Source organism: Malaclemys terrapin, chromosome 4 (genome assembly GCF_027887155.1).
Source record: "Malaclemys terrapin pileata isolate rMalTer1 chromosome 4, rMalTer1.hap1, whole genome shotgun sequence".
Classification (NCBI taxonomy): domain Eukaryota; kingdom Metazoa; phylum Chordata; order Testudines; family Emydidae; genus Malaclemys; species Malaclemys terrapin.
In genome coordinates, this window is record NC_071508.1 from 86856022 (window position 1) to 86879360 (window position 23339).

At 43.0% G+C, this 23339-nt stretch overlaps 1 protein-coding gene across 1 annotated transcript in view; it reads right to left on the reverse strand.

Annotated features, from left to right (window-relative positions):
* The window catches only part of LOC128835882 (cytochrome c oxidase assembly protein COX16 homolog, mitochondrial), a 73388-nt gene that overhangs the window by 38062 nt on the left and 11987 nt on the right, over nt 1-23339 (reverse strand). The window contains exon 2 of the mRNA XM_054025759.1: nt 14200-14277. Within this exon, the coding sequence (XP_053881734.1) occupies nt 14200-14277 (78 nt within the window). The remainder of the gene's footprint in view (nt 1-14199; nt 14278-23339) is intronic.

The following is a 23339-nucleotide window of genomic DNA, read 5'->3' on the forward strand; positions in this document are numbered from 1 at the left end:
ATTTTGAACATTTTTTTGTTAAATAAAAAATAGTGTACATGTTGGCAGTGTCTCAGACACTCTGATGGATACATTAAAATACCTAGAAAGATTAGATTGGGTAGATCAGATCTAATTACATTTAAACATAACTGGTAAAATTGCCAGTTGTCTCACATATTGCCAGTAGGTGTTCTTATTAATTGGATAATTTGACTCTTTTTTTTAAATGCAATTTATCTATTTATAGCAAAATGAAAGAGAAAAATAAATAGCACAAGGAAGACAGTGCCATACTTACAGTTTTTTATTATTAATATTAACAGTAGAGCCAAGCAGGGAGCAGATTCTCTCCACTCTGGCCATTATGCTATTTTTGAGCAGTAGAGGCCCAATACAGTAATCTTAGCTAAGTTAATACTTCCATTAAAGTTAATGCAAGTTTTGACTGACTAAGGACTTTAGTCATAGGTAAGGCTGCAAGTTTGTCACGGAGGTCATGGATTCCGTGACTTTCCATGACTTCTGCAGTGGCCGCTGTGCCTGGCTCGGGGCAGCTCAGGCGCACCGGCCGCTGCTAGGGCAGTCTCGGCCCCCCAACCCTAGGAGCATAGTTTGGGCATGGAGGAGGCAGGGGCATGGGATGAGGTGAGGGGGGCTCTGGGCAGTGCTAACCTGGGGGTCTCCCCAGAAGCGGCAACATCCCCCTTGCTCAGCTGCTAGGTGGAGGCACGACCAGGCAGCTCTGCAGACTGCCTCTGTCCAGAGTGCTGGCTTCACAGCTCCAATTGGCCAGGAACAGAGGGGACAGAGCACCACACCCAGGTGGCGTGTGGGTTACACCAGGCCACTACCACCTCCCCACTGGGGGAGAGAATGCAAGTTCACCTTTCTCCTGCTCTTATCAGGCAGCTTCCTAGAGAGGTGAAACATGACATCACACCAGACCCTAGACTCTTTACCATTCTAAAAGCTAAGCTGCATTTTTGCACCTTATCAAAAAGATGCAGCTTACAACTGCCTAACACCACTCACAGTGGTACTGATTCAGCACTGACTCCAGGGGAAATGCGTCACCTCCTGAATCACCAGTGAAGCTGTAAATGACAAGTTCAGGGACAACTACTGGAAGAGAGTGACAGGTTCTCTTTTCCCCCCTCTCAATTGCCATTGTATTTCCAAAGGGTTTGGGTTCTGCTACTTCAGAATTCTGCAGAACATTAGTCAACAAAAAAACACAAATTAAAACCACAAAGAAACATAAAAAGTAAGGTCATCTAGACACAGCTCACTCTTAAAACTGTTAGAGATGAGGTGGATGAGGTAATCTCTCTTCAGAAGAGTTCTGTGTAAGCTCAAATGCTTGCCTCTTTCACCAACAGAAGTTGGTCCAATAAAAGATATTACCTCTATTGTTTCTCTGAAATCCTGGGACCAACATGGCTACAACTCTTAAAACAATTCACAGTCTAGGGACCGATACATCAGCTCTACATTTAAAGTGCTTCTGTTCTTGAGTTTTGAGCTACTCTCTGGTATCTAATGCTGTTGTCACTTGTTTTGCAATAAAAGTCTGCCAAGTAAAATGGGTCCAGGGCTGTGTTCCTTCTAGCTGCACGGTTGGACGGCCACCCAGGAGCGATTCAAGTGCCACCCAGTTGATAAACAGTGCGCACACATCCGGCAGCATGTGTTCAGGTGCCTCTTCCCCTGTTGCTTTGCAGCCATGTTGCTCTGTCCTGCTGCTGCTGTCAGGACCCTCCTGCTGGTTGTGCAAAGCAGGGGGGTACTGATGTCAGTGTCCCCCTCTCTTTGCCCCTGTACCGCATCTCCGCACAGCAGGGGATAGGGGACAGCCTGGCTTAGGATTGGAGCTGCAGCGGTCTGATCGGTGCGCGAGTGCCTTTCTTAAAGAGACAGTGCATGGTTTGAGACTTCCCCAACAGCCAGCTCTGACTCAGAGAGAGAGAGAGAGAGAGAGAGAGACGGACACACACACACACACAGAGTCTCTTTCACATTCACCTCCCAACACATATTTATATTGTTGTTACTTCTTGGTACCTCCTGCAATGCACATATATTATTTGTACATTTATTCTTTCGAAGTGTGTTATTTTAGTGTTTTGACTGGTCTATGCATTTCATAATGTTTTTCTCTTGCACTTAAATTTAATTCTTTGAGTAGTGAGCTCTAAAATGCCTAACCTGTCCTGGCTGAAGTAATTATCCCTATGGTAACTTTTTAAATATAATCTAGATTTGTTTGTTTCTGCTGGTGGCTCACATCCGCACATACTGTGGTGCACATGACAAAAATTATTCCGCACATGGATGGGAAAAATTAGAGGGAACATTGGTCCAGGGCCCTGCTTCAGGCTACCAAACAAGACAAATAACGGAGATACAGTGTGTGAAAGGCTGCTAAGCATCATAAGTACTTGAAAAAGACCAAGGGAAACACTGCTGAATATTAAATTATGCTTTAGCAAAAATGTGTTGAGAAACTATATGCCAGGGGTTCATTTCAACTGCAATGGAAGAAGACTACTAATTAATTATGGAAGTGTAGTAGAACTCAAAGCAACCAACTAGAATTGTTGGTACTGCAGAAAATTTAACCACCTCAAAACTAACAGCATTATATATGCTGATGTTATTTCCAGCTAGCATGATATCCAACTCAATTTCTACAAGGTAATTTGATATGAACCTATTTTTGATAAAGAAAAAATAAAGCAAACTAATAAGGGAAAGATGTTTTTGTGTTTAAGCACAAGGCTGGGAGACCTGTTTCTATTCCCAGCTTTGTCAAAGAACAGCTTGGTGACCTTGGGCAAGTCACTTGATGCCCAATCTTTAAAAGCATGCATTATTTTATGTAAGTGCACAAGCAAACTATGTTCTGTGTCTGTGCATCAAGTCATTTTATATAGAAGTCAGGTATGAGCAGCAATGTCCACATACTTTTGTGTGCATATGCCTGAAGAGGTAGACCTTTGATACTGAAGACTTATCTAGGATCTTTGGTCACATTCAGAAAAGTTACACTAGCGCAGCACTAAAAGTTTTATAATTACAAAAGCCAGCTAATTCAAAGCTTTAAGGCTCACACAGCAACCTTAACTCTACCCCACTGAGCTTATGTATTATGATCAAGGTCTCTTGGTATTATTACACAACTAGGGTTACCAATATGTCCTGGTTTAACAAGATTGTTGTCCAGGAGGCTTATGTCTATTTTAGGTATTTATAAGGGGCATATGGCCTTGTCATTTATGTATCAACTTTTTAATCTGTTTCACTAGGGTGGTCCTGGTCTAGTTTTTCCTCTCCCCATCTACATTCTATTGGTGTCAGATCCAGCCATGCTCGTAAGACAAAGCCTCCTAGTGCATTAACTACAAGTAGTCAAGCTTGGTGCAAGGAGATAACACAGGGTCAGGGAGGGAGCAAACTACTCCCTCCAGATTGCCCTGCTGGAAGGTCTCCCACTGTGATGCAGAGTAAATTTTTAATCCTAAAGTGTAGCACCAGGGTAGTCCCCTTATCCTGAATAGGATTTTGTTTACCTCGTTTGTTTTGGGTTTTTTGTTGTTTTTTTTTTCCAGTGCGACCACCACTGTTGCTGAGCTAAGGAGAAGCCAGATCAGAGTGAGGGCTTTCACTCCACAATAGTGTATTGGGAGGAGTTGCAGTAGAGCTGCTGACCTTTACAGGAGCAATAACCAGTGGAACCACATAGACCTGGCCCCAAAACTCCCTCCTGTGGCACACAGATGGTGTTGATCTCTACAGAGTCAAAAATCTTACCATCTCCACCACAGCTGAGAGGTGGGGCAACAGTATTAGTCCCTTTCTGAATTGGGGGAAAATGATGCACAATCTCAGCTGATCCATAATCCAGTGCATGGTATCATTAAATTCAATAAGAAAGCATCCAGCAAAGAGAGGGAGTGGCTCAGTTAAGCCCAGGAAAGTGAAAGAATGATTCCTGCTGCTGCCATAACCTATGCGAAAGTCCAGGAGTTCAACATTAGTAGCTGGGCTCTAAACTCTGTAATGGGAGAGGGAAAATAAACAGACTTCCCCATCCAAACAATCCTTTTGGAAGAGCTAATGCTTGAACACCTGGTATGATTAACATATGGAGTATGAAAAACTCCTTTCATTCCTCTGTCATGTTGCAGGTCAGAACTTACTAACTTGGATGATTCAGAACTGGGAACTAAAATGAGATAATGGGATCTAAGACCCCTTTGCTAATAGAAGCAAAGCTATCATAACAGTATCATGTCCCCCACCAATCAGAAGCAAGGCTACTGTACTAAAATATCAAACTACCTCAAATCCTCCACCAAATAGGCAATGCAATGCTTGAAAACAGAAGTATGTTTTAATTCAGTAAAATGCCTCTATTAAATACAGACAAATGGCTGACACAGCTTTGGGTTTTGTAATAAGAACTCATAAATTTGTGCCTCTCACAAGCCCTTTAAACCACCAAAACATTTTAATGTGTTTTTTTTTTTAAAATGACTTACAGCCAAGCTCATTAATGAATTTAGTCTCTGAAAAATCAACTTACACCAAGAAATTAGCTGATGTTTGTCTTCATTAGACTTGAGAGTCAGGCCAACCTGACCTGCTTAAGGAGAAAGAAAAAAAAAAAAAATGAACAGCAGTCATCATCAATCCCCTGCCACACAGCGTTCGTGTGACTAGCTTGCTGAAAACCAATTAAAAACAAGCAGCACAGATAGATGAGAAGACTTAATTATTCTTCAAAGTTCAGTGACAGACAATGCAATGACTCTGTTCCCTAGCTGACAAACTGAAGTTATTTTCCTATCCCCCCAAGTCCCCACCAAATAGGGAGTGTTCAGACAAAAATACACAGATCTTTTTAAACAACCTGCTATGAATTTAAGGGACAGACAGGCAGAGAAAAGCTCTTTCCAGAATCTCACTGTGCCTCAGGGAAAAAACAACATATAGTGGAATAATTCAAAGAGACCCTCCACTTCTCTCCCACTGCCTATTCATCAATACTAGTTTGCTGACAGAGCATCCTGGTAACAATCTTTAGTGTACAGTGCTTCTGCATGTATAAAAAAATTAGATTTAGTTAGGCAGTGAATAAAATATTTATTTTATATCAATGGATTGCTAAAAAACATTGAGCTATAAGTTATTCAAGAGTTTTATTATATTATTATTTTTAATTTTAAGTAAACTACGTTGGTGAAGGGAGTTGGCCTATTTGAATTCCAGAAGGTGAGTCGAAACCTACATGGGACAAAAGGCTCATCTCCTCCACAGAACTCAGAAGAAAACTGATTGCATGGAACAAAAATAAATAAATAAAATGAAAAAGCAAAAATAGAGATGAAGTGTGTTGGGCTGACTTTGCTAAAGAATAAAGTCCTCTGTTTATCTTAGGGACAAGCTGTAGTTGCATGATCTTCCCCCGCTTCACCCCATCCACCTGCCTAAACTCTAGATCGGGGTAGGCAACCTATGGCACGTGTGCTGAAGGCGGCACACGAGCGGATTTCCAGGGGCACTCAAACTGCCCAGGTCCTGGCCACCGATCCGGAGGGCTCTGCATTTTAATTTAATTTTAAATGAAGCTTCTTAAACATTTTGAAACCTTATTTACTTTACATACGACAATAGTTTAGTTATATATTATAGACTTATAGAAAGACCTTCTAAAAACATTAAAATGTATGACTGGCACGCGAAACTTTAAATTAGAGAGTGAATAAATGAAGATTCGGCACACCACTTCTGAAAGGCTGCCGACCCCTGCTCTAGGTAGATGCTTCTAAACATGAGAAAGACATTCAGAAGTTGGCCACACTGCTGAGACTTGCCTGCAAGAAGGTATATTGTGATAGTAGCTTTTAAGATGTGGATATCTATTAGGAACTGAACTGACACAAAACTTATAATGGCCTTCAGTCACTCTCCTGGGCTGGATCTGTACCAGTGACAGAGATGAAAGGCGCCATATGCTACTAATGAGCTATTTCAATCCCATAGGTTTATAATAACCCATTGACTTACTACCATAATTCATTGATTTCCTATGAACAAAATGCGTTGCTGAGACACAAAAATAGAGGGCCAGAGTCTCAGATGGTTTAAATCTACATAGCTTCACTGATTTCAATTCCCTTCTCTGCCAGCTAAATCCTAATGCCAAGCCTCTAAAGAGAGATTCTTGTGTAGTTTCATTATACACAAAATGTGTACAAAGTGCATTTTCTAACACATCTGGAGGTCTTCAAAGGAAGAAAAAAAAAGGGCAGCTCACAGAAAGGAGGCAACAACTATCAGAGCAGCTAGGAATATGCCTGCTGGCAGAAGAAAAGCTGGAAACTTACAAAACATTGTTGCTATCATATGTATTTTACATTGTAATAAAATATTGACATTCCAAACTCCATGATTAGAAAAAAAAATTGGTTTCATCCATGTATTGTTGATGCTACTGACTTGCAATTAAAGATTTGGTCTTATCTTCATTTTACCTGCTGCATTTGTTTTACAGGAAGAACGCACATGAAACACATTTTCCAAAAAAAAAAATGGAAAGTGACGCACAGATCATCATACATTAAGTACATTTCTGGGAATATTTATTTTCCAGTAAGAGAAACAGGCACTTCCTGCTTCAAGGATATTGCCAGAGTCTGTAGTGCACAAAAATCCAGACTAGAATTTACATATGACTATCTCAGGAAAAAACAGTAACCACTAGATATAAAGCTTACAAATGGTATCTAACGGGCAGTCCCTATTACATTCTGAGGATTCATTCGGGAAAAGGAGAAACTCCCAGACTGGATTTCTGGTCCCTCCTGAGATGCATGCTGGATTTATACCTGTTGAGATTCCCTCCGAGACCTTTTCCACTCCACTTACCCAGAACACCTCATCTGGTTCTGGGAGAACACTTTATCCAATACTCTGGAATCCAAAAGCTTGGTTTGAATCAGGTCTTGTCACTGAGGTGTCTTTACTGACATTTCATAAAGCTACAAATGAGGTGATCATGCCCAAATATCAGGAGGTGGGTTAGGGTGCCCCACAATTCCAAAAGCACATAATACATGAGATTACAGATGCAGACTAAACACATATACATTACATAAACAAATCCTAAACTGTCCATAAGATACAAAATATGCTAGTAAACAAAGCTGCAGCTGCAAACTTATCACACATTACTCTCCTTACCATTTCTTTATCTACTAACTACAAGTTTGTTACAAGGTCACTTGTGAATTAATATTTTGTCCACTGTTAACCTCTGTTTCCTTACTTCTATTCTCTTTCACTGTCCCTGGCCCTCATCTAATCCCAAAGGGACTGGTCAACTTTGTGCTCCCATTTCATCCTTATCTGTTTCATCCTGACCCAAATCACTGAATGGAGATTACTTGAGCAATTTCTACCTGAAATAATAATTTACACTCAAATAGTGCCTTCTATATGAAGATCTGAAAATACTTTAAAAACATGTGAATTAATTAAACTCTGAAACCTCACTATGAGATACAGCAGCATTATCATCTCCATTTTACAGATGGGGAAATTGAGACTCATTGAAATTAAATGACTTGTCCAAGTTCATAAAGGGATTTTGCTGCACATTGGGAATAGAATCCAGGAGCCCAATTCTTTCTGAACAGGATATAGGTAAAATGCCTATTAGGGTCAGTGAGGGTTACTTAAACCCTGCCTGGATGGGGACCGAGAGAGATCATGGGGCCTACCTGTGGTCTCTTGACTCCCATTCCTGTGCCTTAACCACCAGGTTGAATGCCAACAACAGGGACCCCAACAATAGGCTGAAGCCCTAAAAATGAATGGGACTAACCTGAATATAGGCACACTGCAGTATTGCCAACCCTAAGGGTTCAAAAATAATGAGTCAGCCCCCCAAAATCATGTAGTGGCTTAAAATTTTAAAATATGGTAAATATTTGGATGATTCTCAAACTTTTGTACTGGTGACTCCTTTCACACAGCAAGCCTCTAAGTGCGACCACCCCTTATAAATTAAACCCCTCTTTTTACATTTAAACACCAGTATAAACGCTGGAGGCAAAGCAGAGTTTGGGGGTGGATGCTGCCAGCTTACTCTTCCTTGTAATAACCTCACAACCCCCAGTTTGAGAACCCCTGCCTCTGAATTTCTGAGCCTGTAGGGGTCATGTTTTCCAGCTTTTCGCCACAACCATGAGGGCTAGAATTGTCCTTTTGTAAAATTAAAGCTGAAATTCTCATGTAATCGCTTGACTCCAGGAGCTGGGCTTTAATAACAAGTATTGTGAGACTCAGGCCATGGCTACACTCAAAACTTCAAAGCGCTGCCGTGGCTGCAGGTACTCCACCTCCACGAGGGGATTAGCTTACAGCGCTGGGGCACCGTTTACACTGGTGCTTTACAGCGCTGTAACTTGCTGCGCTCAGGGGGGTGTTTTTTCACACCCCGAGCAGGAAAGTTGCAGCGCTGTAAAACGCCAGTGTAGCCATAGCCTCACAATAAAGTCCTAAGAGTTGTCAATAGCACAATGACTCATTGGAACAGCCTACAAGTCATCTCTAATCAACGGCTAAATGCAACTCAATTGGTCAGAGGGATTAGCTGATGGGCTCAAAGCACTGCCCTTCTCCCTGGAGCTGAATGCACTGCTTCTGCACTTGTACTGCTGATCACTGCCTCCCCTACTGGTTGCCTGCATCGGAAAATGGCTTTTCCCTCTGGGGAGAAGATGACAGAACACACATGTGACAGATGAGTAGAAACATTGCTTAATGCACTATTGGAAGGCACTCAGATACAATGGTGATATACATGTATAAAAACCTATATAGAATAGAATGGGGCATTTGGAATCAAAGCTGGATCTCCCGCAGCACAGTGCAGTAACTAAATGGCCAACAGGACAGCTGTGAAAAGACATTCCTATGTCTCCTGTTTCGATGGTCCAAAATTTGATCTTCAGAGAAGGTATGTCATGGTTTGGATGGCTACAGTACCTGTCTATTAAAAAATATTCAGGTTCAAATTCCTGTCCTTACAGAAAAGTTTCCTGGAATTTAATAGAAGAATATTTTTTTTCTATAAAGTTTTTGAAGGATTCAACGGAATTCTATAGCAGGAATAAGTTTCACTATTAAATTGAATATATTGGTTGGAATAAAAATGATATAGAAAGGATCTCATTTTCTATTAAAGTCTATACGGTTTTTAGAGTAATTTCTATACAAAGCTATTGCTTTTGCTCCATTAAATTCTATAGGACTTTTGCATAAAGATATTTATTTTTCTATAAGCAATTTTGCTTTGCATCTAATCTTCCCAGAAGTGGGAATAATTAGGCAACCTAACAGGAGTGCAATTTAAATGTTATCTGGGTTTTTATTGCAAAAATTACTTGTGTGTCAATGGAAGTTTTCTTTTCTGAAGGCCAAATCCTCAAGTCCCTACTCACGCATAACTCCCATTGGTTTCAGGAGGAGTTTGCAGAATTATGGACCTCAACATATGGCCCATGGTAAATAAACAAATTGGAATGTTCAGTGTACTGACATAATGTGAGTAATCTAGTTATCTGACTCCTGGGTAATTTAAATGGCTCAGCTCATTCTAAAACATGTTTTTGCTGAGGAAAAGGATGGGCTTTTACCACTCTCAAACCCAAAGAAGTTACTCTAAATAGCTATAACATCTGTTGTTGGGACATTGTCAGTTCAATGGCTGTTACACACTGACATTACTGTTCAGGCCATCATTTTAGCTAGCATGGCAATACTTTTATCAAATGCAAAAATGTCACACGCTAACCTTCTTCCCAACTCCTGGTATCTGACAACAAGCTAGAAAGGTATTAATAACTTAGGAATGTCCTTAATGGGGTCTTCTGTTCATTAAACCATAACAGTGAGAAAAGAAAGTGGTGCTTAGCTGCATTATTCTTGCAACAAGGCCAGCTGCTCTACTGCAGGCTCCTCTCAAATACTGTTGTGGAGTGAAAACCCTCACGCTGATCTGGCTGTCAGTTAGCTCAGCAACACTGGTGGTCACACTGAAGAAAAAAACCCAGGTAGACAAACCCTATTCAGGATAAGGGGACTACCCTGGTGCTAGTTTAGGATTAAAAATTTACTGTGCATCACCGAGGGAGACCCGCCAATAGAGGTGCCCAAACCATGCCTAACCAAAGGCTGCATTAGAAAATTGCCAAGAGACCAAGTTACAGTACCACTTGTCACAAAATGGAGAAGATTGTATTCACAATGAAGCAGCTACAATCAAAAGTGGAACCAACTGAGCCTACAGCTCTTAGTATGCAATGCTCCCATTCACAGTATCCTGGCCATATGCACTTCCATGTTGAGATGGGAAGAAATGAGCTCCTGGATTTTATTCCCAGCTCTGCCACAAAGTCCCTATATGAACGCAGCCAAGTTACCGTATATAGATTAATAGATTATAGGACTGGAAGGGACCTCGAGAGGTCATCGAGTCCAGTCCCCTGCCCGCTTGGCAGGACCAAATACTGTCTAGACCATCCCTGATAGACATTTATCTAACCTACTCTTAAATATCTCCAGAGACAGAGATTCCACAACCTCCCTAGGCAATTTGTTCCAGTGTTTAACCACCCTGACAGTTAGGAACTTTTTCCTAATGTCCAACCTAGACCTCCCTTGCTGCAGTTTAAACCCATTGTTTCTGGTTCTATCCTTAGAGGCTAAGGTGAACAAGTTTTCTCCCTCCTCCTTATGACACCCTTTTAGATACCTGAAAACTGCTATCATGTCCCCTCTCAGTCTTCTCTTTTCCAAACTAAACAAACCCAATTCTTTCAGCCTTCCTTCATAGGTCATGTTCTCAAGACCTTTAATCATTCTTGTTGCTCTTCTTTGGACCCTTTCCAATTTCTCCACATCTTTTTTAAAATGCGGCGCCCAGAACTATCTATTTACTCATTCCTAAGCCGAATTTTTTTAGTAAAAAAGGGAAGCACCACAGAAGGGGGTCGGCTTATGAATGGTATAGAGAGAAAAAGTGGGACACAGCCCTTCCCGCCAACAGAGGGAGCAAGGAGAGGCAGCAGAGCCAGAAGGGAAGAATCAGGCCAGAGTCTCTCTGCTTCTGGCCACACTGCTCTCCCCCCAGCCTCCAAAGCAGCTGCAGCTCCGGGGCTGGCAGGCTGCAGCCGTGCCGCTCGGACCCGCAACCCCAGAGCAGGCTGTGGCTGCACCGCCTGGCCCGCCAGACCATGCTGTGGCCACGCCGCCCGGTCCAGCCTGCTGGAACATGCTGTGGCTGCGTCGCCCAGTCTGGCCCGCCAGAGCAGGATGCGGCCATGCCGCCAGGTGTGCTGGAGCAGCTCCAGCCAGGCCAGAGACATCCTCCCCTGGCCCTCCCCAGATAAGGTGGGAAGGGATGGGACAGGGAGAATGTGGGGGTCCCAGGTTAGGAGTGGGGGGGGGTGTCATGTGGAGGGTGGTCACAGGGGTTACTCCCCTGACCCCCAGCTTCTCCCCCCCCCAAAAAAATTTCCCCACCAATTGCTGTCCCCCAATGCAGGCACAGCTGTAAGGCTGTCCTTCAAGAACCTCTTGCAAAACCTGATACAGGAGGTATGTTGGAGGTGGGACTGTACCATGCAGAGCTTCAGAGTCTCTGGGCAGTGCTGCCTCCCAAAGGATAGCCCAGGGAGGTGGTGTTTGACCCCAGGGTCATCTAAGTTATAAGGGCTTTTCCAGGGCCTAGAGCAGCCAAGGATTGGAATGGAGCTAAGGTGCTGTCTAGCTACATTAACCCACCAAGTTCTGTTCTTCACCTCTTAAAATAATCCAATGATTTTTACAAAAAGTGCCATGGAATCTTTAATGATTACAAAGGGTTAAAAGCTCATTTCTACATCTCACTGGAAAGTCAGCAGCTGAATGACTCCGAGCACTGCTATGACACTCTCTACGTCAAAGTAGCACTCTGGAACCACCATATTCACCAGGGTGATACGAGTATGATATGTTTTGTATAAAGTATATATTGTGAGGTATAATTTTAAAAGTCTTGATCTGTTGAATATTAATATCCTGTTGGATTGTATGTACTATCATTGTATGTGAAGTTATGAAGCATTACTGTTTGTGGTACTGAAATATGTTGTGAGGTTGGGAACACCCACAACCATCCTTTCAGTTACACAGGAGTAGGCATCAGTAGTCAGACAGCGTTAATGGCTCATCAACACCCATCAAGAAAAGAATCCACTATCCTAGAGACTTCTCAGAGAGTAACTCACATCACAGCAAAGATCTTTCCAGCAAGCTGAAAGGAAATATAAGAGAGACAGTGACATCATCACTTGGCCACTCCCCACCCCCAACGCAACACCTGGCGGACAAAGACTTTCAACTGCAGAAGAGTGGTCCCAGTCTGTGTATTGAGGATTTGTAATCTGCTTGTACCATCTGTCAGGGTGAGACACTGCTTGATTCAAATCCTGCTTAGTTTGTAGAACTGAGGCCTTGGCTACACTTGCGGATTCACAGCGCTGCCACAGCAGCGCTAAGCGCGAGTGTAGTCGCGCTGCCAGCGCTGCGAGAGCTCCACCTCTCCAAGGGGAATAGCTTGCAGCGCTGCAGGCGCTGATTACACTGGCGCTTTACAGCGCTGCACTCAGGGGGGGTGTTTTTTCACACCCCTGAGCGCAGCAAGTGCAGCGCTGTGAATTGCCAGTGTAGCCAAGGCCTTAGACAGTGAATTTATTTTTGTTTCTTAAGTAGCCAACTCTGATCTCTATGCCTACTACTTACAATCACTTAAAAAAAAAAATCTATCTTTCTGTAGTTAATAAACCTGTTTTATATTTTACCTAAATCAGTGTGTTTTGGTTGAAGTGCTTGTGAAATCTCAGTTCAGTTTACAAAGGCTAGTGTGAGTCCATTGCACATTGAGGGAGTGGCGAACTACTTAATTTACACTGGCCAGGCTTTTGACCAGTGCAAGACAATACAATTCTGGGGTGCAAAGCTGGGGGGAATTGACTGGAGCCTCACTATTGATGGTTCATGAGTGGCTGGAAGATCATTCATGTAACACAGTTGGGTGTGTCCCTGCCCATGGATATCTGTGTAAGTGCAGTGCCTATCAAAGGTTTGTAGCTTGACATCAGCATCACAGTGAGAGAGGCAGCCCAGGCTGGTGGGTTTGAAGGGCTCAGCAGTCACACAGTCTAGGTTGTACACCGGGGACCCAGTCACAGCCACACACTGGGGCATTGATTCAGTAATGATTCAGAAGTGAGAGTACCACTCAGTGAATCACCAGCACCACTTGCTGCAGTACTCAGTGAAAGGTTCCATATCTAATGTACTTACTTCCCCCAGTTATGGGTTTTCAGTTACAGTACAAGATTCTTTCCCCCCATCCCTTTAGTACAAGTTTCATATATGCGGGAAGATTGGGAGGTGAAGATGGGTCCTCTATCTCCCTCGGGGACCATAGAGCAACCCTCAGTGGGTATGTCTAAACTGGGAAAATGTGACATTTTAAAATGTGTGAACTAATACATGTTGATTAACACAAAATTTTAAACACCACTTATAACGTAAGAGAGATATGGTTTAACGCTTTTTAAAAGTGTGTTAGCTGGTCTTGGTCAACCCTAGGCTCCTCCTACCCCACCTCACTGCCACCTTGGGTTGACCAGAACCATTTAATACCATTTTTTAAGGAGTAACACCCTGTCTACTCTAGGCACTAAATGGTATTTAAAAACATGTCCGTTAAAACATATTAGCTAGCAACTTCTAAAACATCACCTATTTTTCTGGTCTAAATAGGGCCATTGTAACCACCATCCTTCTGGCAAAATCACCCCCCTTCACTGTAACTCATCATTGCTCCCCTTTAAGTCAGAGGGGCTGCTGCACCTAAGCCATGCAAGATGTAGCAGCACTCATCTTACTTTTGCTCTCCAACCTGCCACCCAGGAAAAGTTTTAAAGTTTCATTATCATCATTATTTGTTTTGTGGCGTGCCTCCCATGGAGCCCCAACCATGGATGAGGGCCACACTATGCTAGGCACGCTACAAATACCAAATCATACTATTTTTCCAGTCCTTGCTATTTTTTGGTGCTCTCTACATTTGAAAAACCAACAAACCACTTAACTTACCTTGCTGTGGAGTTTTTGAGCATCATAACGGATTTGAGTGAACTCACGGAGACCAAAGGACCCACCAATAATCAGGAGCTGAAATATTAAACAAAGAAAGAGCACTCACTAAAAAGACAGCACAGTACAACACACACTGGACTACTACAAGAGAACACTGACCTGCACCCATTGCAAGTGTCAGGAGGCCTCACATTCTTCCCAAGGCAGAATAAAAAACAAGGGGTGCATCACCTGATAAGCGGGAGCATCAGAGCTTCCATCCATGATAGTCTGTCTATGGATCTCACCAAATTTCTAATTTATGCAGAAAGGACTGTAGGGGGACTCCGATTTTCTCAGTGCCTGTTCCCCCCCCCCCCCCATCTTCATATATAAATTGTTTTTCAAATGGCTCCTTGATTTGTCAGCAGCAGAGGACACTGCTACTGGATTTCTTCTCACTATTTTCATACCAATGACAGGGAAGTAACAATGCCCAGTTGGTTTATTCTTATGCCTGGGCATAAAAGGACCCAATTAAGTTTCTGGAACAAACAAGCAAGATTGGAACAATGGTCCTGTCGTCATTTATGATGTTGCTGAAGAAATCAAACCCACTGCACTTGTATCTTCATTATTGTCCCATTTATTTTGTTGGAGCTCCCGCCACACCACTGAAGCTTATGGAAAGGAATAATAAAGGAAGAAATAGGCAAGGCAGAGTCTCATGTCAGCATGAAGAAAATCATGAAATGATTCGTTTTTACGACAGGCAGAGAGACGTCACAAAGTGTAAACATCTATTTTAACCTTTAGAGAGCCCTGCCATACTCAGACAAACCTAAAGATCAAGTGCACCATTAAGGGCTGGCCAAGTAATCTAGTTGCCACATGGAAGATCAGAGTTCTGACTCTTGCTCTGGCCTGACACACTCCTTCTGCTGTTCTCTGGCAAGGCCCATTGGCTGACATACAGAATGGGAGGGCAACAGGCTTCAAAGAGAGGCATGTCTGAGGAAGGCAATGGGAGGGGGATGTTCCGAGGACCCCAGAAGAAAAACTATCCTGTATTTTCTCTCTCTCTCTCTCCTCACTGCTAGTTAACTCCTTTTCTGCAGGCTACTGCAATTCACATGGTAGCAGTTCTCCATACAATGCTGGTGTTCAAATTAAATGCATCATGCTCATAACACAGCACGACAACATGCTGAGTCTCATACTTGTTAAAATCATGCTGCATAGACATGGTTAAAAATGTGTGCCCTTCCTAACTAGCACATTACCCCTGACAGATTATTTCAGAGATGCAGTATTTGTTGTTGTTTTTTTGTTTTTTAATGTGACTTTTCTTCTCAGTTTATTCCTCCTGAAAGGTGCTGGCCAAATTGATTTTCCACTGGAAGAGGTCGGGCTGCCCCACAACAGAAACAGCAATAGGTATAACCTCCCCTCAGAAGCTGAAAGGTGACAGATTGATAGCACTGGAAACTGAACCCTTATGGATAGCCTTAGAAATGGGCACCCTTTGGCAAGTGGCAATGAGTGCTCAAAGGAGTGAAGTCTGCACAGTCTCATTCTATCTTGATCTTTTGGATGTACACCTCTACCTCGATATAACGTGACCTGATATAACATGAATTCAGATACAACGCGGTAAAGCAGTGCTCCCGCGGGGCGGGGCTGCGCACTCCGGTGGATCAAAGCAAGTTCAATATAACGGGTTAAGATTTTTTGGCTCCCGAGGACAGCGTTATATTGAGGTAGAGGTGTACATGACAATTGGAGCCAAATGTAGCAGTGGCTTTTGTGATATGGACACCTACCTGATAGGAACTGGACCCAGAACTACAACTCATTTCACAAAGCCAATCAAAGAACCATCAAGTGGTAGCAAATAATTTTCAGTAGCTAACAACCTGGACCATTATGAACCAAACTGGGCCAGATTTCTGACTCCACCATTCAAGGAAGTGATGATATTGTCGTAGATGCTGGATCAACAAAAACACATACTGCAGAAAGCAGGGATTTATATGGGAAAAGCTTCTGCTCACTAACAAATATTTTGGTAATAAGATCGGAGAAGGAAAAAAAAAAACAAAAACCCCAATATGCTGATTCAAAGATCTGCCTAAATATGGCACGGGTGATTAGTCAGCAAATACATTCATTCTTCTCGTTAAAGTTCAATTGCATGAAGCACTGAGCATCTCACAGGATCAGGCAATAACTCTAACCAAATGTGGTTTGAGTCACAGCATTTATTCTCATTAAAACAAGAATCTCCTTTGAAACTGATCCTCTTTCATAGAAAATGACTAGTGTGTTAATTAACAGCCCAATGATTTACCTCACATTCTTAAAGCTCTAATGAACAGACTGCAAGATTGGTTTCAAGAAGTTTATTGCTATCACACACAATAGTTTACCAGCTGGAATCACTCGAACATACAGTATGAAGAATGCAGGTCTGAAGCAGCTGCACTAGAAAAGTATCTGGTACCCAGTTGTCAAACTACTCAGAAATCAATAATTAATCTCGTTAGATCCATTAAGCATTAGTTTGCCCAGCAATGAGCACTCATAAAATTATATTATACAACAGGGGTAAGCAGCCTTTCAAAAGTGGTGTGCCGAGTCTTCATTTATTCACTTTAATTTAAGGTTTCGTGTGCCGGTAATACATGTTAACGTTTTTTAGAAGATCTCTCTCTAAGTCTATATTACATACAACAATAGTTTAGTTATATAAAGTAAACAAGATTTTCAAAATGTTTAAGAAGCTTCCTTTAAAATTAAATTAAAATGCTGATCTTACGCTGCCAGCCTGCTCAGCCCGCTTCCAGCCTGGGGTTCTGTTCACCTAGGCCTGCAGCGGGCTGAGCGGGGCGACTTGAGGTCAGGGCAGAGGGCTAGGGTGTGTGTGGAGGTGCAGGGCAGAGGGCTGGGTGTGGGGGGGATGCAGGGCAGAAGGCTGGGTGTGGGGGGCGACTCAAGGTCAGGACAGAGGGCTGGGGGTGTGTGGAGGTGCAAGGCACAAGGCTGGGTGGGGGGGGGGAATCAAGGCAGAGGGCTGGGGTGCTCGGCTCCTGGGCTGCTCCCAGCCCCCTGCCCTGAGCAGCTCATGGCAGGGGGCTGGGAAGGATATGCCCTGTTCCACCCCCTTCCCCAAGGCCCGTCCCTACCTCTCTCTGCCTCCTCTACGGAGCAGCGAGCATGCTGCCGCTCGGCTCTGCTCTGCTCCGCTCCCCCTCACAAGGGCCGTCACTGGCAGGGAGAGGGGGGGAGGAGGAGTGGCCGGAATGCACCACGGTGTGGGAAAAAAACAGGGGAGGAGGAGAGCTTGGCTGCCGCAGGACCAAGCTTCTGCCCCCTGCCCCAGCAGGGGAGAGCGGTGGGGGTTGAGTGGGGCTGGGGGCCAGGATACCCCCCCCACCGCTCTCCCCTGCAGGGGCAGGAGGCAGAAGCTTGGTCCTGCGGCAGCCAAGCTTCTCTCCTACCCCTTCTTCCCCCAGCGTGGTGCTTTCCGGCCCCTCCGCCCCCTCCTCTCACCGGGCAGGCAGCGTGCCACTCAGAATCGGCTCGCGTGCCATGTTTGGCACGCGTGCTGTAGGTTGCCAACCCCTTCTATACAATGTATGTTCACTTTGTGTCTTATTCACATTAACAAAGACTTACAGCTAGCCTGTTCCTCATAAGCCAAGCCCTACTAAATTAAGAATGGTCAATATACTGTGGTTTGTGAAGCCACTCTTTAACCAAAAGGAAATGACAACGCACACTCTTACTTTGCTGCATCTAAAACACTGTATATAATATGATTTAATAATCATCACCCTTTTGTCTGTGCCATAACGATGGAAAAACACTCAAAATTTCATGAAACAATAGTCATACCACGCTGTATATGTTCTGTCCTGTCTTGATTGGCAGAGACCATTTACTATATACTACCCAGCACAAAAACAACAAGGAGTCTGGTGGCACCTTAAAGACTAACAGATTTATTTGGGCAATAGCTTTCGTGAGTAAAAACCTCACTTCTTCGGATGCATAGAGTGAAAGTTACAGATGCAGGCATTATATACTGACACATGGAGAGCAGGGAGTTACTTCACAAGTGGAGAACCAGTGTTGACAGAGCCAATTCAATCAGGGTGGATGTAGTCCACTCCCAATAATAGATGAGGAGGTGTCAATTCCAGGAGAGGAAAAGCTGCTTCTGTAGTGAGCCAGCCACTCCCAGTCCCTATTCAAGCCCAGATTAATGGTGTTGAATTTGCAAATGAATTTTAGTTCTGCTGTTTCTCTTTGAAGTCTGTTTCTGAAGTTTTTTTGTTCAATGATGGTGACTTTTAAATCTGTAATAGAATGACCAGGGAGATTGAAGTGTTCACTTACTGGCTTATGTATGTTACCATTCCTGATGTCTGATTTGTGTCCATTTATTCTTTTGCGGAGGGACTGTCCGGTTTGGCCAATGTACATGGCAGAGGGGCATTGCTGGCACATGATGGCATATATGACATTAGTGGATGTGCAGGTGAATGAGCCCCTGATGGTGTGGCTGATGTGGTTGGGTCCTGTGATGCTGTTTCCAGAGTAGATATGGGGACAGAGTAGGCAACGAGGTTTGCTACAGGGATAGGTTCCTGGGTTGATGTTTCTGTGGTGTGGTGTGTAGTTGCTGGTGAGTATTTGCTTCAGGTTGGGGGGTTGTCTGTAAGCGAGGACTGGCCTGCCTCCCAAGCTCTGTGAGAGTGAGGGATCATTTTCTAGGATAGGTTGTAGATCGTGGATAATGCGCTGGAGAGGTTTTAGCTGGGGGCTGTATGTGATGGCCAGTGGTGTTCTGTTATTGTCCTTGTGGGGCCTGTCCTGCAGTAGGTGATTTCTGGGTACCCGTCTAGCTCTGTCAATCTGTTTCCTCACTTCCCCAGGTGGGTATTGTAGTTTTACGAATGCTTGATAAAGATCTTGTAGGTGTTTGTCTCTGTCTGAGGGGTTGGAGCAAATTCGGTTGTATCTTAGGGCTTGGCTGTAGACAATGGATCGTGTGATGTGTCTTGGATGGAAGCTGGAGGCATGTAGGTACGTATAGCGGTCAGTAGGTTTCCGGTATAGGGTGGTGTTTATGTGACCATCAATTATTTGTATTGTAGTGTCCAGGAAGTGGATCTCTTGTGTGGACTGGTCCAGGCTGAGGTTGATGGTGGGGTGGAAATTGTTGAAGTCCAGGTGGAATTCTTCAAGGGCCTCCTTTCCGTGGGTCCATATGAGGAAGATGTCATCAATATAGCACAAGTAGAGGAGGGGCATTAGGGGACGAGAGCTGAGGAAGCGTTGTTCTAAGTCAGCCATAAAAATGTTGGCATACTGTGGGGCCATGCGAGTACCCATAGCAGTGCCACTGACTTGAAGGTATAAGTTGTCCCCAAATCTGAAGTGGTTGTGGGTGAGGACAAAGTCACAAAGCTCAGCCACCAGGCTTGCTGTGGCCTCATCAGGGATACTGTTCCTGACAGCTTGTAGTCCATCCTCATGTGGAATATTGGTGTAAAGTGCTTCTACATCCATGGTGGCCAGGATGGTGTTTTCAGGAAGAACATCAGCATTGTAGTTTCCTCAGGAAGTCGGTGGTGTCTCGAAGATAGCTGGGAGTGCTGGTAGCATAGGGTCTGAGGAGAGAGTCCAAGTGTACCCAGCACACTTTCAGCTATATATCACATGATAAATAAAAATGCTACATACACAGACATACAAAAGGGGGCTGGTGATTAGAGTATCTATTTTTCTTGAAAGTCAATATCTGAACTGCACTAACCTAATTTAGATTGTAACACCAAGATGCCGTCTTCCTCCAAATATAGTACAGCACTGAGCACTACAGTATTAAATAAAATATAATCATCATCAAAGGCCTAACTTGAGGCTCTAAGCAAAACAGATCGGTGGTTTCAGACTTGTACACATTACTTGTTTGTTCAGATCACAAAACCACCACCAGCCTCTGCAGTGGAGAGAGAGGCTATGACTCAGCTGGTGTGACTAATTTACTCTGTTCCTTAGAATACAGTTCCAAACCTTTACCTGCCCTAATTTTACTGACATCACCGTTATATCATGAAATCTAAAGAATGTTTAAATTCTGTTTACTTTTTGCCCTTCACACAGTGAAACCAGATGGGTTGGTTCCATTTTCTCATTTCCAAATCAGAAATAGTCATCTTCCCTAACAGGGACCATTGGGTGTGCCATAATATAAATATTTCCTACCACCACTAATAATAAATAATAATTCTTACCAATGTTACAATTATGTATATAATGCTGAGCAACTGAAGGAGGAGCAGTAATTAAGTACATACTGAAAATTAAAACCAGGGTGGATTTGAATCACTAGTGAGGAAGACTCGATTTAATCATGGATTTCTACATAAAAGTGCATTCTTGTTGGTTGTTATAACCTTAATACATATTCTTCACAACTCAGAGATGTAGGTTTCATTTTTAGAAGGTACACACTCTACATGTTTAAAGTGATTTATTTTGAAAACTTTTCAGAATAATTTTACAGCTATATCAGAAAATGAATGATTGTTTGGTTATTTCATTTACCAAAAGGTAATTGAAGCAGATATTTATGAACTCACTGGGAGGTGAACTATCTCCAATTCAACAGGTTAATCATTAATATTTGGAGGATTTTCTTGCCATGCTGTATTAGGAGGAGAACATCAGACAGACATTTAAATTGTTTTATTTAACTAAAACAAAGTTATGCATTTGGATTTTTTCTTCAACAGCAAACATAATATTTTACAAAACAAGCATATGGATTTTTGAAAAATCAAGTTTGTTTTTGTTAAAATTGTTTTTAACTAAAAATAGTTAAATGAAATATTAAAAAAAATTAAATTGGCTATGTCAGACAGGTCAACATGAGAAATTTAAAATATTGGCTTCTGCAGCTAACAGTCAGTCATCTTCACCTTCATTTTCCTGTTTGTTCATAATTCGGAAAAGAAAAAACAAGCTTTCCTGCTTTTTCAGGTCACAAACGATTTCTCAGTTTGGAATGAATTAGTCCAAAGAAAGAAAATATAGTCTTTCTACACCGGCAGAAGCAGCTACTGCTGTTAAAAGTGAGATTATCTCACTTCAACAGTCTCTGAATCCAAGTGCTTAAGTGACTTCCACCAGTGAACTGGTGGGACTTTCTTTAAAACATCATCAGCAAACATATTTCTTAAATGGTTCACCCTTAGCTCTGAAGTTTATTATAGTTGATATTATGGAGGAATGATTGCTGGATGTCCATGTCATAGCCAACTTCTCTTCAGCAGTTTTGACCCTGGTACCGAGTATCAAGAATATCTGCAAGAAAATGAGCTGGAGATAGTGCTTGTTCCATTTGTTTTTTTTTTAATGCTTGTAATTTAACTATCATTTGTGATAGACCCAGGCCAGTTGGGTATAGCAGAAGGCAGATATACTGGCCACTGGATTAAGTTTTCTGTTCCCTGACTGACCAGAGCAGGCGCTGCTCCAGGCTAATGAGAACACCTGACTCCAATTAACCTGCAAAGAGTCAGGTGAGGCCATTAAGCTAATGTGACAACCTGACTCTAATTAAGGCCCCGCTGATACTATAAAAAGGGCTCACTCCAGTCAGGCAGAGAGAGCCAGGGAAGAGAAAGTGTGGCTGAAGGGCTGGTTAATGAAGACACCCTCAAGTTCTTGATAAGGGAGCCCTAAGGTAAGGGTGAAGAAGGGAGAAGCAGGAGAGCTGTGGGGAAGTGGCCCAGGGAAATGTAGCAACTCTGGCAGTGAAAGGTTGGCTGCCAACAGCTGCTACCATTAGGGTCCCTGGGCCGGAACCAGGAGTAGAGGGTGGGCCCAGGTTCCCCCTAACCCACCACTACAGGAACACCTCCTGGGAGGGGACGTCCGGTCCTTGTCAGGACAGGAGGCTAAACTGTTCTAAAACAAGCCCCTAGGGACAACAGCGACTGTGGAAGTTCTCTCACCAACCTCCTTGCTGGCCTATGATGAAAAGGGCTCTGTAGACTGTAACCCTGGCCCTAGAGAGAGAAGGGCTACGTGGAGGGTCACAGAGAGCCACTGAGGCTAGCATATACTGCCTAGAAGCGCAGGACCCATGGGGGCAAGGTCAGAGCTCTGCCATACATTGTCTATTTTTCTTTTTAAGATCTCACTCAGTTCCTTCCAAATTTCAACAGCATCAGCTGTAAAACAGTTATTTCCCTGCATTTTGTTCAAGGCTACAGAAATATGCTTCAGAGTACTCAGCATGTGTTCAACATTTCTCTTAAGCTCAACGTTGAGAACTTTGGCTGTGGGAGTGCCATCTATTTTTTCACGATTTTGTTCACAAACTCATCAGATTAGGTCAGTTCTTGATACAGTGCTCAAAACAGTCCACTACTGAGTTCCATCGCACGTCTTGTGGGAGAGTTAGCTTGGTTCCTCGCATTTTTTTCAGAGCAGCTGCTGCAAAGTGGTTGTTATGGAAGTATATTGCAATTTCAACAACATTAGCCTTTATTTCTGGAGCACTGAAGTCTTAGGCTAGGAGGTGCATCAAATGAGCACTGCAACGGTATGTTATTAGCTTGGGACTCTTTCTACATAATTTCTTCTCATCTTGGATACATTTGCAGCATTGTCTGTGACCAAGATGCATACTAGACATTTGAATTTTTTTTTCAGTTTGTTATAACTTTTATTGCTACTTCTTGTAAGTATTCTGCTGTGTGTGCATTTCCTGATGTATCAATGGTTTCTGTAAGGAAGACATTCCCTTCTTCTGTTGTCACGCAAGCACATACAACAGGATCATTGTGGACACTGCTCCAAACATCAAGACTCAAGTTAACAATTTCACCCTCTAGACCTTTTGCACACTGCTCAATTTCTCTTTCATATACTTTATGAAATTTGCAATTTGCAATTTGCCTGCGACATCTGCTCTGTTGGGTGGACTGTATCCTGGTCTTAATCACTGAACCATGTTAATGAAGTATGGGTTCTCAATCATGGAAAGGAGAGTTTGTTGCATAAACAAATGGGGCAATTTTTTCCATCAACTACCTCTTTGTAATCTGCTGGTTCTTATCACAAACTTATCTATGGCT